The sequence below is a fragment of the Leptosomus discolor genome, chromosome 4 (genome assembly GCF_034619465.1).
Source record: "Leptosomus discolor isolate bLepDis1 chromosome 4, bLepDis1.hap2, whole genome shotgun sequence".
NCBI lineage: Eukaryota > Metazoa > Chordata > Aves > Leptosomiformes > Leptosomidae > Leptosomus > Leptosomus discolor.
Genome location: NC_141394.1, coordinates 26,410,126 through 26,428,082, shown reverse-complemented (window position 1 = coordinate 26,428,082; position 17,957 = coordinate 26,410,126). Strand labels below are relative to the sequence as shown.

General features: G+C 40.6%; 1 protein-coding gene across 6 annotated transcripts in view; it reads left to right on the top strand.

Moving 5' to 3' along the window:
* The window catches only part of NPNT (nephronectin), a 50,328-nt gene that overhangs the window by 16,344 nt on the left and 16,027 nt on the right, over nucleotides 1-17,957 (top strand). For 2 of the 6 annotated variants that reach the window (XM_086464190.1, XM_086464189.1), the window contains 6 exons: nucleotides 7,793-7,912; nucleotides 8,755-8,874; nucleotides 14,025-14,159; nucleotides 15,395-15,517; nucleotides 17,294-17,503; nucleotides 17,591-17,779. In XM_086464190.1, coding sequence (XP_086320316.1) covers nucleotides 7,793-7,912; nucleotides 8,755-8,874; nucleotides 14,025-14,159; nucleotides 15,395-15,517; nucleotides 17,294-17,503; nucleotides 17,591-17,779 — 897 coding nt within the window. Of the gene's footprint in view, nucleotides 1-2,754; nucleotides 2,848-7,792; nucleotides 7,913-8,754; nucleotides 8,875-14,024; nucleotides 14,160-15,394; nucleotides 15,522-17,293; nucleotides 17,780-17,957 lie in introns of all 6 variants that reach the window. The other 4 variants (XM_086464187.1, XM_086464188.1, XM_086464191.1 and 1 more) reach the window with 4 other exon arrangements.

Genomic DNA, 17,957 nt, shown 5'->3' with positions numbered 1-17,957 from the left:
TGTAGAGTGGATCTGCAGTGGGATAACACAGGGTAAAAATGGCTTTCCTTCAGGTGAAATCACTGAGATTAATGTAAAGTATGTATTTACATACTCTCCTGAATCAGAATCAAATTATTTAAATCTTGGGGTCAGGATTGTTATTTCATGAAGTCACAATTTGCAGGTTTTGATAGTGAAATAATACTTGTTTAATTAAAAAAAAAATCATTTATGCATTCTCACTTTGTGTTTCTAATCCTGAACAACCTAGGTAGCAATAAACCGTAGTGCATACTTAAGAGCTGGAAACATGAAGTGTTCTCTTACTGAATTATCAATGTAGTTTCATTGTGGGTTTTGTGCCAGAGATGATCTCCAAAGCACGTGACGGTATAAAGATCATGGAGTATAAAACAGAATTGTAACACATGATTTATTAGATTTTGATGCCTGAGACATGTTGACATACAAAGATACCTCAATAAGACTGTTCTTTTTCTGTTGTCTCAGCCTGCAGAAAAAGTTCGTATGTCTTCTGAGAGTGCTGAGGAAGTATGCTAGAAAAGTGTGATGTTTAGAACTATGTAGTTGTTCAGAAATTTACCCTGATGTTTGCTAACCTTCTTTTGACATGTTGATTTTAAAGTGAATTATATTCTTTAAAAATAGATGCATATTTATTTTCAGATGTGCTAATCTCTCCCAAACTGATGTGGAAATGAGTGTTGTATTTTTCAGTTTTGTTTTAATTTTCATTTATTCTGTTATCTCTCAAATTATCCTCTCCTTTTCCCTTTACTCTGGGCTGATATTTTAAAGGATGGGTTGTTACGATTTTATTCTACAAGTGTTTTGGTCAGTCTGAAACTTTTTAGAAAACAGTGTAGTGAGCTAACAGTTGTTATATGTATGTGTAACAGTTTTTATATGTACTAATTACTTTAACAATATCAAAAGAATGCTGTGCAAATTGCTGGAGGCTGCAGCAATTTGCTTTCCACTAAAAGCTAGGGAAGGGAAAAAAATACAGTGATAAATGATTAAAGGAAACCTTTTAGGGAATATTGATCAAATATTCTTCAAATCATAGAATAGAATCAAATCATAGAATCATTTTGGTTGGAAAAAGACCTTTAAGATCATCAGGTCCAACAATTACCCTAACACTACCAAGCCCACCACTAAACCATGTCCCTAAGCAGCACATCTACACATCTTTTGAACACCCCCAGGGGTGGTGACTCCACCACTTCCCTGGGCAGCCTGTTCCAGTGTTTGATCACTCTTTCAGCAATGCAATTTTTCCTAATATCCAACCTAAATCTCCCCTGGTGCAGCTTGAGGCCATTCCCTCTTGTGCTGTCATTAGTTACCGGGGAGGAGAGACCAACACCAGCCTCCCTACAACCTCCTTTTATTCTTGCACGGTATTGGTGGCAAAGTGGCCGTGGCAGATGTACGTGAGGTTTCTGAGGTGCCTGCTGACTGCAGTGTCACAAATGTACACCAGTTCAGGTGACTACAGCCTGTATTTATTCTGTTATATGGTGAGACCCTTGATCTGTTCCTGGGGTCAGGGTATGCATTCTTGCCATGTGCCAGTTCCATGTTAGGGTGAGACCTGAAAGTGCATAGTGGATGCAGGGGCTGCTTTTGCTGGGAGGAAATTCAAATAGCCCAGGATAAGTGTGACATGTTATACCTTCTTATACCTTAATATAGCACCTGTCCTGTTTAGTCCATGGGCCATCTTTCTCATTTCTGGTCTAGAATAATAACTGGTAACAACAGGAAGTAATGATATCGACAGAAGAAATGGTGGAGTTCCCCTGCAGAGGTGGAAGTCTTTCTAGGATGTGTGAATAGTGCTGGGCTGTGAAGTAGACTCAGGCTCTTGGTGAACAGCATTCTTTGGGTACAAGCACGGATAAAGCTTTTCATCTCATCTGTTCGTGGACCTCATGGATCAAGCCGTACTCCAGGGACCAATCCAAGAGAAGAAACTAGCCTCACAGCAGAGCTGTTGAACTCTGACAGTGTGATGATGCCTGTGTGCTTGTTCTTTTCCAGTGGCACTGCAGCTGCTGTGGCAATCTAGACCTTGCTTTAGGTCACTCGGAAGTTAGGATTAGCTGGTGGTACTTTTATTGTGTTGCTATTGTCAGCAATTACATTGCAGTGACTTTACACAAGAGCTAGCCATGTGCTTTCCCCACAGCATTCAGATCTCCTGAGCAGCTTTAGTGTTTCCCTTCTAGCTTTTTGATCCCAGGTTGCCAGCTGTAACCAGTTAAGAAGAAAGCTGAGCAACTTGAAAGAAAATTCCTTGTGGAAGATCTCTAATTTATAGTGATGATAACGGCACTAATACTTCATTCAAAATGTGTTCACCAGAAGATTGATACCTGCTCTTCAATAAGACCTGTGTTCACAGACAAATACAAATAGTTGAAAACTTGTGGTTTTTACTAGCAATCTAAAGCATATGCAGGTTAACTTTGTGTGGCTGAGAAAGGTTGTCTGTATGCAAAGAATGTAAAGCCCCTTTTCTGTAACTTACTATCTCCTTACCCTGCTTATTCCAGGAATGTGATGCAAAGTTTGCTACTTTCTCGTTTTGTAATGCAATTCTTGTTAGCACAGGATTTATATATATATATAAAAATAAAAATATATATTATTTAATTATATTTTTTAAAAATTATGAAGTAATGCATATTACAAATATCTGGTAATTTCATTTTTACTATGCCTTCTTTCCATCCTGTGAAGATGAGCAGCTGTATACAAGTCCACCTGGTCAGAGCAGTGAAGCACTTCTATTTCGCCCCCTGGATCATCGTGCAAGAAATATAGCATCAAGGGGTGAGATGGTCCTGTATTTCAAGTGGCGTGCTCCTTCTACCTGCACGGCTTGAAACAGTAATACAATTTCTTGCAAAGGGGTTGGAGGCTAATGGACCGACGGCTGGGATGCAAAAGCTGAACCTGCAGTGTCATTAGCATGCAGAGCGAATAACTGATTGTATTTCTTCGATGCTGCGTGCCTGTGTTCTGAAAAGGCTTGACTCTCCACCATGTTCATGGTTGTAACTTGCTTTTGTTTTTCCTCTGCTGTCCTTTCAGGCCCTGCACTTTTTGTTTGTTTCTGAGTTCCTTTTGTAAAGTGAGAGTGATAGAAATTGTTTATCAGGGTAGATAAAGACGAAACTGTGATTTATGTAAAGGTGGAAATTGAAGAAAATGAGGGTTATTGACTTCTGCATTTGGCAGCTGTTGATTAATCAGACTAAGTGATGTGATCAAAAATCTCTTAGGGTGATACAAATCTCCTATCATAAGTTTGACATGGTAGTTTGATGATAATTGCTGGAAATGAAAGCTGATCTACTGTTTATAGTATGGTGATAACAGTTTAATTTTTTACTTAGTTTCTGGTCCCTGGTTTTCTTTTTTCAAAGTCTGAGTAAATTTAGTATTGAATATTTGACCTTTGTGTTCCCTGACCCAATTTAGTTAATAGGCAGAAAAGGTCTGACTGGTGGAGTCTTCCGCAGAAGCTGGTTAAAGAAAATAGCAGAGCCTATTGCATCTTCCTAGGAATAAGCGCCCCATTGTTAAGTGTGCACTGAAGTCGGTCATTATCCAAGGTCCTGTGTGGTGCCACACAGCAGTCAAAGAAGTCACATCCGGATTTGCCAGGATAGCACTCTTGTCCTTTCCTTGCATTCACATTTTCACATCTTTTCTTTAAAAAGGAAATACTTGTGCTTAGCAGCCTGTGCTTGTGTTATAGACCTGCTTTTCATGGTGTCCAAAGCTGTCAGTCTGCTTTAGTCAGACTGCATAAGTACTGTCTTATGTTATTTTGGAATTAAGAATGCTGGTTTTGCATTGACTGTATGACTGTAGGCAATGTGGGAGTTTAAGTGGCTGCACAATCAAATTCTCAAGTGCAGCACAGTAAGTGGGCATTCCAGAACAGAAATTAAAGGGATTTGTTAAACTTTTTAGTAGTGTTGGGCTTTATATTTTAAATTCCAATGTGAGATTATAAGTGACTAAAGGAAATTATATTCTATTAAAAAGAAAAACAATGCAAAAATGTTATTACCCTTTGAATTTATACATTTTAGCTTTCAATTTTTTAAAAGAAACTTCCGCTGATTTCTTATTTCCTCTTTTGATGCAGAGACATTTATACTGAAGTGTCTTTATCGATTTTGCTTGGAGTACACAACTGATAAATAACCAGCAATTGTTCAAGAGGTTTGTTGCTACGGCTGAGTTTTTGACTGCTAGCATTAGCCTGAACCTGTTCTTGAAAAAAAAGTAGACCTTGCTTAAGGAACAAGAAACACACAAACAGAGAGAGTATATAAATAGCAGGAATGTTTTAGTGCTCCCCCTGTCCATGTGTAGTGCATCCAGACCCTTCTTAGGGAATCACGCTGTTACAGGTCCTGGGTGCATGGAGATGGATCACAACAGCTGTCAGCGTATTCATACAGGCCTTTATGTAGGACCCCTGGGACCTGCTGGTGATGTACGATGTGCCTCCTAGGAAACTGAGTGGTGCTTGTACAGTTTCCAAGTATGTGCCCGTCTGCGCTGGTGAAAAGAACAGTTGCATTTTGGGGAAAATAAGATGGGCTAAGCGGTATGCTCTAACACACCTAGCCTGTTCACAGGCTGGATTCTCTCTTAAGCAGCCACAGCACTGCCAGCACTTGTTTTCCTAAACAATAGCATTCATTCGGACTCCACAAGGTTAAAAACATCTTTCTTTCAATAGCTAATTTCAAAGGCAAAAGTGAAAACCCTTGACACTTGAGGCTTAGATTTAAGTGGAATTGTGCTAACAGCCTATTTCTGCTGCCTTGTGACCTTAGCTTTCTGTTACGTCAGCCAAGGTTAAAAAATTTGAACTTTTTCAAGGCACAGGCATTTTACTTTCAGCATGTTTTTTAAGATGTGAATCAAAAGCTGATGTTGACAGCAGTTGTTCAAAGGCAGAAATAGAATGAAGCAAAGACAAGAGAAATAATTTAGTCAAAATTTCACAAATGAAAAGCGTGTGATATGATATCCTTATACAGCTGATTGCACATACTTTTTAAGATCATGTTACTCTCAGAGTATGTTACTAATAGCTGTCAATTTGTTGATACCAAAGCTTTCATTTCTGTGCTAGGAATATTTTGTACCAAATGGTGGTGTAGTATTCAGAGGCCTATAGACAGATCCAATTATTTAAGGCTCATAATGTAATCTATACTTTATGCAAGATGATAAACCGAGAACAGCCATAAATTCTTACGATTTTCAACTTTGGATCTGTGATTGTAGCTCTGGAAATAAATGCGAGATAGTTCTTAAGGGTAAAGTCTTCAGGAGGTTTTGAACTTAGGAGCTGAAGTGCAGTGGGATGTAAGCACTAGAAGTTAACACAGGCACTGTTAAAATCCTGCCCTGTCAGCTTAATTTCAGCATTGCCTTTCCTCATTCTGTCCCTACCTCTAGCTAAGTATTTTATACTTAGCTCTGTTATGCATTTATTTTGTAAAGTGATGCTTTTTGTACAAAAGAGGACTCGTAGAACTTTTCTTTCTCTTACTTTGAAATGATTGTTGTTCATGAATCTCAGAATAGTCGATAGTGTGGGCTCTGCGGGGATACTTGAATTGAAGTCAAACTTGATAACAGACTCTTTGAATTTAACGGCAACTCTTTTAACAGATCTGTTGCGTGTGTAATAAATATGTTAATACAGCTATAATGTCTGTCAGGAGCTGCCTAACTGTAGCAAGGAGAAAGAAAAAAGCAGCTTTTTGTGCTGCCCAGAGAAGTCTGCATCCCAAAATGCGAGCTTTCATCTGTTCATTATTGAGCATTTTTAAGTAAAGTGGGGTTTTTTTACACAAAGATTTTTACAATCAAAACTTGCCCTTCTCCAGCATAATCATCTGCTGCTTTTCCAATTGACCTGTGCAAATACACTGTCAATAGTCACAACTCGTAGCTGAAGATCCTGGTTTCACAGTAGCAAATGCACACTGCTTCTACAGCTACTACCTCTTCTTTCTCTCAAACCCAGCGGGTGCGCTCTGGTGATTGTGGCATTGGTGCCTGCTGGGAGAAGTATGTTCTCTTACCGACTCCAGAAATGTTTTCAAATTCCCACAGAGTGAGAGCTGAAAAGGGATGCCTGATGTGCAGGAAGACTGTGGAGATGGTGGTCACTCCTTGTTTGTCAGGCACAGGTCCAGCCCTTATTTTGGCAACTTTTCCTCACTGAAGTCCTGCCTACGCTCACCTGGTCTTCGTTGTCTCTCTAGAAGTAGATGTTTCACTTCAGGCTTACTAGAAACATCTTGTTCAGACTTGTGTGGGAAGAAAGGGAAAATTGGGTCCCTTACCACTGCCCTTTTGCATTCTTATCCCTAAACCTGCTGCTTTTCCTGAGGCCTTGGAAGATGAAGTAGAAAAGGTCATATCCATCAGTTAGGGGAAGGCTGGTGAGGAGGGGCAAGTACGTGTCTGATGATGCTTGCTCCTCCTTGACCCCATGAAGATGAAAGCAAAGTAGGTCAGAAGACAACAGATTTAATGATACACATAAACACTGTTAAGAATTACTGACTTCATTCTAACCAGAAGTATATTTGTCTTTCTGTTTTAATGTCTTAACTCTAAGCCTTCACATCTAGTCCGTAGAAAGCATGCGTCTCCTTCTTAGACGGCCTTTTATAAAGTGTCCTCTGTGTTCGTGTGTCTACCACACAGTAGGAGCCCCAAAACTTACTTTTCTGCTACGTGAACTAGGGACTGACTTTTGCTGAGAACGTGTTTCATGGTGGAGATGGCTCTTGGAAAAGTTCCTGGAAATAGCACTGACTCTCTTACTGTAACAGACCTCCAGACAGCGTTGTGCAGTATTAGAGGTGAGGGTTGGTAACTCGGTTATTTAAGTACTTTCTGCCTAGATTTCTGAATAGATTTCTTATTTTCACCTTTATTGTCATCTTCACTTAGCAGTACACAAATAATTAAGTAACAAATTATCCTGGTTTACCCAAATAAAACCAACACATGTTCTTGAAAGAGAATTCTGAAGGAAATGCTCACTCAGCCTTTACTTGTTAGAAGCCTTGTCTACTAATACGAAAATTATAGGCTGAATATTTTCAGTTTAACTCATTGATTCTGTATTAAATTGTAAATCTGAAATAGTAGCCTTCATGGATAGTACTTGACAAATATCACTGATGTCAGGTACTTTTTTTTTTCAGTATTTTCTAGATGGTAAGGAATACAGTTTCTCTGTGCGATTGTGTAAAGTAGGTTGACATCAGCTTACGTACCTTTCTCTGCGACTAATTTTGAAGCATGATAGTGAATCACTGAATTGCTATCAGAATCACTGATAGTGATTGCGGCAGTGACATTTGCTTTCTCCCTTCTCCAGAGTTCTGGCTGGTCCTGGACATGGCATCGACATGAACAGTGGCAAGATGTGGGCAGACTGAGCTTGTGCATTCCCTAATGAAATTTCTGTTGGCAATCTAATGCTAATACTGTCATTTCTGAAAGGATGCCTGTGAAACAGAGGAAAATATGCCACTTGGCAGGAGGGGTGAACAGTGCTTCATGCAGGATGTTCTGGACACTTGCTTTCAGCTGGACTGCATATAAAAAGCTAATTGCTGCATTTTTGCTTCTTTCTCCAGGAATTTGAACTAGTATTTTTTTCACATGTACTTTGTATGTTTTCTTTTCCCACCCACTTCCCCTGTATCCTTCGTTTCAGATCTAAACGAGTGTGGACTGAAACCACGGCCGTGCAAACACCGTTGTATGAATACCTATGGCAGCTACAAGTGCTACTGTCTGAACGGCTACATGCTTATGCCAGATGGAACATGCTCGAGTATGGCAAGGCTTGTTCGTTGCTTTTTTTCAAGCTCCTCAAGATCCCAGCTTGGATTTCCCTGGAAAACTTATGAAATGAAGAGTCTTAAAGTAAAAGTTTAATCCTGCTGGAAATTAGGCAGTTGCACAGGATGACCTGCTTTTTTCTAATGGAATTAGGCTGAACACAAAACAAGAGCAAATATTTTGGTTTTTATTAGCTTTAATACAAGTTTCCCCAGAAGCATTCTTCAGTGCTATAAATCACTGTTAACTGGCCTTCAAGGACAAGTGCTTGCAGTTTCCATTGCAGCAAGACACCTGCAGTTCTGCTTATGTCTGTATTATGTCCTTATGAATGTAAAATCATTAAAGCTGCAGATGTTGGTTGTTTGACTGGTATAAAATTATACTGCCATCTCTCCGGAGATCAGTTCCTACCTGCTCCCATTAAAGTGGATATTTTGAGTGTCTGGACAGAGAGAAGGGGAGAGAAATTAACTTTAATTAAAGATGCTTCTAGTTTAAAATGGCAGTACTGTCCAAGAGGGTTTATACTACCTACTGGACTTTATATTCCTCATGGAGGCTGCATTCCATGACACAGCTTCCTCCAGTTGTGGTGGTTTTCTTTTTTTTTTTTTTTTTTCCCTCCACCCCTTAGAGATGCAATTTGTGGAAAGGAAAAATTTACTGCATATGCATTTGCTCTTTAAAGCCTGAATGGATACCTGTCAAATTCAAAAAGCATTTTTCCACTGCTGTCATAATTACATGATGTTTTAATTCTCCAAAGTTTTTAGTAATTTTCTGGTACTGATTGGTGTCCTTATCTAAATATGTTCAATTATTTTTCCTTAGATGCCCTTTCTTGCTCGATGGCAAACTGTCAGTATGGCTGTGATGTACTGAAAGGGGAAGTACGCTGTCGTTGTCCTTCTCCAGGACTGCAGCTAGGGCCTGATGGTAGGACTTGCGTAGGTAGGTGATCAAATATAGATTTAATTTTTTTTCTCCAGAATGTTTTTATCCTTACGCTGAATGCAGTTCAAGAGAGTTTATCAGATGCATTTGGAGCGCATCATACGTGCAATTTGAAGATGTTACTAATGAGAATTGGGATAGGCATGTTGCTCATGTCTGTGTCAGAGGTCACTGATGTTTTCCTCCAGTCCTGCAAGTTAAGTTGACTGCTTAAAACTTGCACAGGCTCCTTGGCATCCAAGCCCTCGGCCCTTCCTATTACTGTTACTGGATCATTTTAAACTGTTGCTAACAGAGACTCCAAAATACCTGCATACATAAAGTAGAGGAATGGGGAGGTCAGCTTTTCCTTATACCTGACAAGGTGGTGCCTAGGCTCAGGAACAGAGGGATAATTTGTGCAAATCATTGAGATTATTCTGGGACAAGGTGAAGGCCTGTGCACGCTCCCAGTATTAACAGGATTGAAGTTGGTGTCTTTCTTCCATACTGTGAAAAATCCAAGTTAAAATAAACTCAGGAATTCAGACTGTATAGGAGTGAATTGTTTTGTTCCCACATTTGTGAACATGGAAAAGGTGCTTATGGTTAATCAAGCTGTATTGTGCCACACTCTACTACAGTCTGAAGAACAGAGTGACATGTGATTTCATTAGTCATTAACTATACATCCTGAGTGGATATGATGCTCTGGTGATTTTATTATTTATATTCTATGCAGTGCTACAGTTCCATAACCACTAACAACACTTGCACTGAAAGAATGTGGATGCCCTAATTATCCGTTTGAGTGTCATGGCTGTCCACAGGGGAGGTGGTTCTCCAAGTGGCTGACCCATTCTGACCAAGAATTTGTTGGCAGAGCAAGGGACAGATTCTAGATCTTCTGATGTGAGGAGCAGGCTCAGCTCTAAGTCGGAGGCTTTCTGAAGTGCATGATGGGCATGTCTATGTCTGCAAAAGAATGGGTAGAACAGGAGGAAAAACCTCCACCATTGTCACACGCTGAAGAGATTGAATTGTGATTAATCACACTGTGGATGTTACAGCAGACAGAGATCTTTAGAAGAGACTTGTCCCATGCCGTAGTGAGCTGAGTGATTTTAAGTATGAATTCAAGGAAGTTACACAAAGTATAGAAATTTGCTAGAAAAATACTTGCTAGATGCCTCTGTGTGTGTTTTTTTTATTCCAGCAAACTTCATACTTTGAAATAAACAGAGTGTACTTTTAATGCCAAAGACTAGTGCTCAAACCAGTTAGATGAAGCTCTTTCAGTTCTTCGGTGTAGTTTGCAAAAAAACACTTTTTTTTTCTCTCAGAAAAGTGAAGAAATACGTACCCGCATTTCAGTTGAGTGTACATCATTCAGATTGATCTCAAAACCTATTTTCAAAATTTTATACAAAAATTTCAGAGCAGTCTTGTACAATACAGAAAGAGTAGTCATAGCAAGAGATACCTGTTCTTCAGGGGTCATAACATGATCTGCTCCCCTTTTTTGGTAAGGAGTGATTGTGACATGCACCCCTTTTTGTGTTACTGTGTTATTTCTCTATCAGGTTTGAGTTGTACTAAAACCAGTAAATACCTACAAGAATTGAAGCTATTTGAGGCTAACACCGTGCCTTTTCCTCACATGTGTACAAGCCAGCCACTGTGGGGGAGGTTGTCAGCTCCATTGAGGGTCTGGGTATTGCTGCAGAACAAATAGAAGTGTAGATGATGGTAAAAAAACTGAACTATGCATTGGCTGCAGCTCCTGAAATCCTTGTTTGAGGAGAGTTTGAAAGACAGCTGGGAATGCAATGCTTATTTTTAGCACAGGTGGAAATTCCTCTAGGCACTATTCTATTCTTAGTTTAACCCATGCTGATCATTCTTTCGTTAAAACATTCCTTCCAGACAATCCGTAAAGAGCCATCAAACAATTTGTTTATGAAGGTAAATCATATAAACTAAACAACAATGAAATGAAAAAGAATTCAGCAAAGTATTCCGTGAAAATATGGATTGACTAATTGTTTAATGAGTCTTGAATCAATAAATCGATCAGTGTTGCCAGCTTTTTAGATTGGGATTTTCGTTTAATGAAATTAGCAGTATACACATTTCAGCTTCAGAAGATCTGAAATTATTTGAGGACAGCAAATAATTATTTTCACTGTAAAATAAATTCTTTCTAGTTGTTTTGGTTGTGTGTAAAAACTTGAAAATCTGGCCTTGTAAACTTAAAAATCATGCTATTTTAAAATCAGTCTCATAGTTGTTTAGTGCTTGAGCTGGTAATACGGTCGTACTCACAGCAGGAGAGAAGCAAGACTTTGTAATTCTGCTCCTCTGTTGAACACTGACCATCACAGGCATTAGGTGCTGTCTGTGTTATGTGCCTTTGGAGCAGCTCCCTGGCACTCAGTCGGGGCATGCATCTCCGTGGCAGAGCAGGCTGAGATCAGAATAGAAATCACCCCATCATGCTCTGGTTTTCGAGGAAGCAGGCATGAGCGGCAGTATGTTGCAGCAGGCAAAGGGGAACAGCCTTACACACACCTCTTGGGCCCAGGTGTGAATTGGCATGGGCCCCTGGACTTGAAAGAAGCCACAGTCACTATACTGTTTGAGAACTGCAGGGACCTAATCATCAGCACTTGCAGACCATCTTCTAGCTGATGATCGAAAAGTGGTTTTCCCACCAGTAACGAGCATCCACCCACCTCTCTTATTAAATGCAAGCAGTAGACTTACTTTTTTTCCATTATTTTTGTGTCAGTTTTCAACAGTGTATTGATTAACAGTTCAGTCCTGTATCTTTAGGATGTATAACTGCCTAGAAAATGGAACAGTATCGCTACAGTGCTCTTATCATCTAACATACTTGTTGCCGTATGGGAATTTGCAAAACCATGAATATGTACAGAGGGAAAGGCAAGACAAGCTACCTTAGGTTTTAAAGAGCATAAGCCATGCCATGATGAGGTGTATTCAGTGACTAATCTTTTTCTTACTGAATTGCTTTTTGAAGTTGTGGTTTAAAGATAAAAACCGACAAAGAACCCTGACTGACTCGTAGTAATCAAGAGCCTGAAATTTGCAGCGTTGAAATAATACTTTAATGAAGGGAAGAAAATTGTGGCTTGTAAATTCAGTAATGGTAAGGAACATGGTGGAATATATAAATCAATAATGTACTCAAAGCTTAAAACTTTAATAATAGATTCAAACCAAGAGGCAGATTTATAGGGAGCTTCAGCCATGTGGACAGGTACCCAGTATTGGCCTCATTTTCTTTCTCATTCAGGCCTTTACCGTGGCATTGCAGAAGTGCTCCCATCTGAGAGTAAAGGAGAGCTGTTGCTTTGGAGTGGTCTGACATGCCAGGAGTGTGGGAGCTGAGGGGCCGAATCTTTGCTATCCTCAGTAATTCTTTATGCAGAGTGGGACAGTGCCAGCAGCAGCTACTGGGAGAGCCCAGCCAGCCAGTAATTCATGGCTTTGTCACTTGTTTGGCTATGGGAAACACAGCATGGAGAATTTGAAGCTCCATCTCCCCTGCCTCAGGTAGCTGCCCTAACTAACCAGCAGTTTTGTGTAACGTTTTCTCTGTGCCGTGCAAGAGACTCTGGCTTCTTTTGCCTTGTTCAGGCCTCTTTCGTGAGCGGCAGGGCATCAATCACTCGGCTTTGTTTTGCACTCTTGACACCTGCAGCTGAAGTGCTCCTTTTGGGAAAAGAATTGCATGGAGAACAAAATCTTGCTTTCCTATAGATCGAGAGCCTGATAGAGCTGTAGAGCAAAGGCTTGAACTGTGCCCTGTAGATAAGGAACAAGCGTCAGGAGTGGCATGCGTCAGAGGCAGCCATGCATGGCATGTCTCTACCTCAGTGAAGAATTAGGGTTCAAGCACTCAGCAGGCTTCAGCGTGGTGTCCAAGGGCTACGGAGTGAGTGGTAGTGCAAGCAGCTTTTGTGCATCAGCCTGACCTCATCTGAGAGTTTCCCTGAGAGTGAAAGCAGCGCTGGGTGAGCATCAGCTGCTCCCTGGGCCTCTGCCTGCTTTGTTAGTCAGCCTGAAGAACAGGAGCTTCTGGGAGATGAGGGGTGTCAGACATTTACTGAGCATTGCCTGTGTCTTCCCGCTCTGTCCTTGCCTGGATGTCGCTTGCTGAAGTGCTGCTTCAGGTCCTGCCAGGAGCCCCTGGCAGGGCAAACGAGAGCCGTATATCTCAGCACCTTGGAGATATTTTAAGGTCGCTTAGGTAAGCAACTTCTCTGTGAAAGAGGGGTCGGTTACAGCGCAGGCACTGTGCAGGGTAAGAGATTGCAAAGAGCAGGTACTCGGAAAGCATTTGGCCTGTGGTAGCTAGGAGACCCAGAAATACCGCACCTCTGGCGTTAGCTTGAACTATCTTGGTTTAGAGCAAGTCCTGAACAGATGGAGATTTCCTGATAGGCTCAATGGGCCTGTCATGGATTAGGGAAACCTGAGATTTTTAAAAAACAAACCTCTTCCTACTGCGGGGTGGTATGCTTTTGAATATGCACATATGACCTGTGCTACAGGAACAATATTTGATGCATGTTTCAGAAAAAGAATTACTGGGGTAGTTTTTATTATTGTTCCTTGTCTGTGAATCCTGGTGCTGTCTTTATAACCAGGCAGGGCTTAGTGGGATGAAAGTTATACAAATAACACGAAATAGCTTTTCTTCAGACAAATACCATTACAGTTTTAAGGATGAGTGTTTTGAAGCTTTGAAGTTGTTGTCGTGCGTTCTGTGGGGAAGTAGAGAACATTTCCTCTCCAAAGGGAAGGGTACCGGGATGGCAAGAACATAGAGGAAGCGTTCCAAATTCAGCAGCAATGCTCATTATGCCGGTGCATCTCTTGGCACTCACAGTATTTGTAAAGGCTTCTGGCACAGGAGGCATAAAAATTTGGGCCTGTCACCGAGAGCTGAACTGAGATGGCACAGTCGGAAGTGCTGAAGTATTACTGCTGGCTGACCGGCTTGTAGCCAAAAGGACCTTATCAAAAACACTTTGGCTATTCTTCTGTAGTTTTTCTTTATGTGAAACCAGTTTAATTTAGATTGTCTAGATTGTATTTTAACTGCTATTAAGAATAATACAGTTACTTTGTTTCCACAGATATTGATGAATGTGCTACTGGGAGAGTTACCTGTCCACGATTTAGGCACTGCGTCAATACTTTTGGAAGCTACATTTGCAGGTGTCATAAAGGCTTTGATCTAATGTACATTGGAGGCAAATACCAATGCCATGGTAATAACAACTTATTTCTTATGTGCATGTGATAGAGCTGCATATTCTAAACTGATAGTAATGGTTTAAAGAGGAATGTTTGCTTATTATGGCTGAAAAGTTGAAGCAAGTTGTTTTAGGTTGCACTGCATCTCTATTTTAGGAAAGAGTGGATTATAGAAATATAGAAATAGACTGTGAAAACAACAGCATATTTTTGCCTCCCATTCTGGTAACTGGTTCTCCTGTGGAAGCTAGTGGGAGATCAGAGCTGACAACCCCAGGAATTCCTTTCCAAAGCCTTTGTCCTCACAGGTTTCACTGTGCACAGACGGTTGTAGGTTTGGAGCAGCATATGAGCTTAGGCTATGTCTGAGGTGTAACAGAGGTGAGCTCTGTAGCGTGCCCCAAGATCCAAGATAAGAAAATGTGGCTAGAGCACACCCCACCTCTTTCCAATCCAGGCTGCCCAGCTTTCCTTCTCCTGAAGACGGGTGGGGAAAAGGCAGGGGTTGGGAAATAACCTGTCTTTGTCTGGACATGAGACTGGAATGCAGCTGGTGTATGCCCTTCCACAAAGATGTTCCCAGGTCCCACTGTCTTAGTTTGACAGGGCTTCAACTGGTTACGATCCTTTCACTAAAAAAAAAAAGGATCATGCAGAGATACTAAGGCATTGTGTTATATTTGTTTAAGTATATTTTTGAGAGAGAAATCTCTGTGCAGAGCACTGGAATTTGGAGATTTTTGCTTACATCACTAACAACAAACGTGGAAATGCCATATAAGGTGTTTGAAGCATTTTCTACTTGATGTAGAAACATCTATACAAATGTATACTAGAGGAAGCATTTTATGAAAGAACAGTTTAATACCTGTGTGATTAAGAACATGCATATTCCTACACTCAGTTTTTCTTTTCTTATCATGTCACCTTTAAGAAGTGGTTGTTAAAATTGTGATCTGTATGATCTCAACTGCAGTCTACTGGCAGCACATCACTGAAGCTGTTGCTAAGGTATAAGCTGAGCAATACCAGAGTTGCACAATAGTCCCTTTTACCTCGACGATTGTATCACCACATTGATTTGTGACTGTCTATCTTCATTTTCCCACTGGCAATTCAGTTTTATTAAACTTTTCAAAATTCATAATATTTTCCTAATGACCATACTACTGTTTCCTTTTTTCAGGGATAAGCAGAAAATGAAGTTTCTTTGATGTAAACAATTTTTTAATGTAACTTTCTGTTGCAGATATAGATGAATGTTCCCTTGGCCACCATCAGTGTGGTAGTTTTTCACGATGTTACAATACGCCAGGATCCTACAAATGCAAGTGTAAAGAAGGGTACAGAGACAACGGAACAAACTGCATACGTATGTAATGCTCCCTTTAAAAAAGGAATTCTGAAAGTAAATGTGTCCCATGTTGTGAATTTTGAGATACAGCACGACCAAGCTCAGTTTCTCTTAACTATTTTTAATACTTAATAAGAGGCCAAGGACTGTAGTCAGAGTTTTCTGAGCCTTAGCATGCCTTGGTAAAAATACCTTTCCCTGAGACATTTTCATAATTAGAAAGAAATTCACCTCTCCCTGTTCACACCTTCATTCTAGAGATTGCTTCAGGATGAGAACAACTGAGTAAGCAGGGTAGGTCTGGTCAAACATTACGTGTTAGTCATACCCTGTTATATGGACGCTCTGCCACTGGCCTGCTTCAGCAGCTCACCCCATCCGCTCCCCACTGCTCCCCAGATGTGAGCAGAGCTGAGAGGGAGGATTTCTCTGGAAGAATTCCCTGTTGGAGAATTCCCTTCCTCAACTCTCTCTTGGGAAAAGCAGCTGCCCCACTTGGTACAGAATAGGCCATTGGAGCTCTCCCACATTTACATGCCTCAGTACTGTGCAGCTCTGTGATATCTGCTGAATCTTGTCGAGGACTCTGTGTTCATACGTGGGTTCTGGTCTTTGGTGACTCACCGACCTCTTTAAAGAGCAGTAACATTGCAGACTGGTTTCCTTTGGCTGTAGCGGTCATGGTGATGTGATCTGGATCTTGCACAACCCAAGTGCTTGCACTTATATGTGGACACACTTCACACGTGTTACTGGGACATAGTCCTAAGGTGCATTTTATATTTTGATAGACCATAATGTAAAAACCACAGGGTATTCAAAAGAATAGTAATAAACAGGTGTCCAGAGAGAAAACCTTTTTACCTGCTGTCATCAAACAATTCACTGTTTAACAAACAGTAGTTCTCATTTTAACTGTGTGTTATACTTCAAACACTTGTACGCAAAATATGTGCCTAGAGTTCTTACTGGGGCTTTTAAGATCTCCGGTGAGATATAAAAGGCTTATTAACAAATATAAAATTATAAATAGCAAAACAGATGTTCTTGCATTTCTCGTCTTCAGAAACTGCCCTTGTGAAACCAAGTTAAAATTTATTGTCCTTTCTTTATGAAGTATTGGAAGAGACAGTACTGTAGGCACTGTCACTGTGGTGTAGCTGTGTTCCATTCACCTTCTTTTTGTGGAGGTTGAAGAAAAATGCCATATACTTAGTTTCCTGGTGTGTAGCAAAGGTAAAGATCTACATGAAGGCTTAGGTTCAATCTCTGTAAAATTATTAATGCTTATTGACTAGGAGAAAAGTTTGGAAGTGGAGAGGTCTAGGAGATAACTTTCTTAAGCCAAAGGTGTCTGCCCAGCCATGACCAAAATGGTTGTAACTTTGAAGTCTTAACTAAACTTGCCTCCGCTCCTGAGTACAAACTTGTCCAGTTTAGAGAGCTGCTTAACACACATCTTCCTCTCCATGCTTATTTACTGACAGTGCTTTTGGGTAAGTTTTACCACCTCTGAAAGAGAGTTGGTGCTTGGGAGGAGGTGGGACCAAGAAGTCTCTTGGCCTTCAGTCATTCTAAATCATCTCTAAACCGCTGTAATGAGAACTACTATCTAAAGGGATGTGGTAATTCAGCAGTGCTGATGCTGAAGTATGTTTCTAATTAGTGGAAACATTCAGAAGAAGAGAAATTATTTCAGGAAAGACTGTCTGTGTCATAATGCAATACATTGTTAAGTTTCTGGAGCAAGAGACTCAGATGTCCATTTTGGTCCCATTTTGATTCTCTTTGCAGTTATTCCTAATGTTATGATTGAACCACCTGGTCCATATCATATATTCAAGGGCAACAGCACGCTCCCTAAGGGAGGCAGTGGTATAACCAATAGGATTCCTGATGTTGGAGGCACAAGGCAACCCCTCAGACCACCATATGTACCTGCTGTTGTTACAGAAAGGCCAATGACCAGGCCAACGACTCGACCTACACCTGGGCCAACGATTCGTCCTACACCCAGGCCAACAACTCGACTGACACCGAAGCCAACCACTAGGTATGTGCCAGTGACAACAAGGCCCGTAACGAGGCCAGTGACAAGGCCTCCATCTCCACCACCACCTCAACCTACAACGTTAAGACCTACGCTAACACCACAAAGAACTACTATGATACCAAATGAAGAGCCTTCACATGTTCCCATTGAAACTACATCTTCCCAAGGAATTACAGATGACAACAGGATCCAGATAGATCCTCAGAAACCCCGAGGAGATGTGTTCAGTAAGTAATTTTACATATCCTTTTGTTTATCAGAATTGTAGATGCAGTGAGGTGAAAGTGTGCACTGTACTGTTTGGGGTTTGTTGGAGCACTTTTATCAGTGAGAACAAAGACATGAAACTGAAAGTGTTCACATGGTAAAGCTGCACAAATAATTGATTTTATGACCTAACAAAAA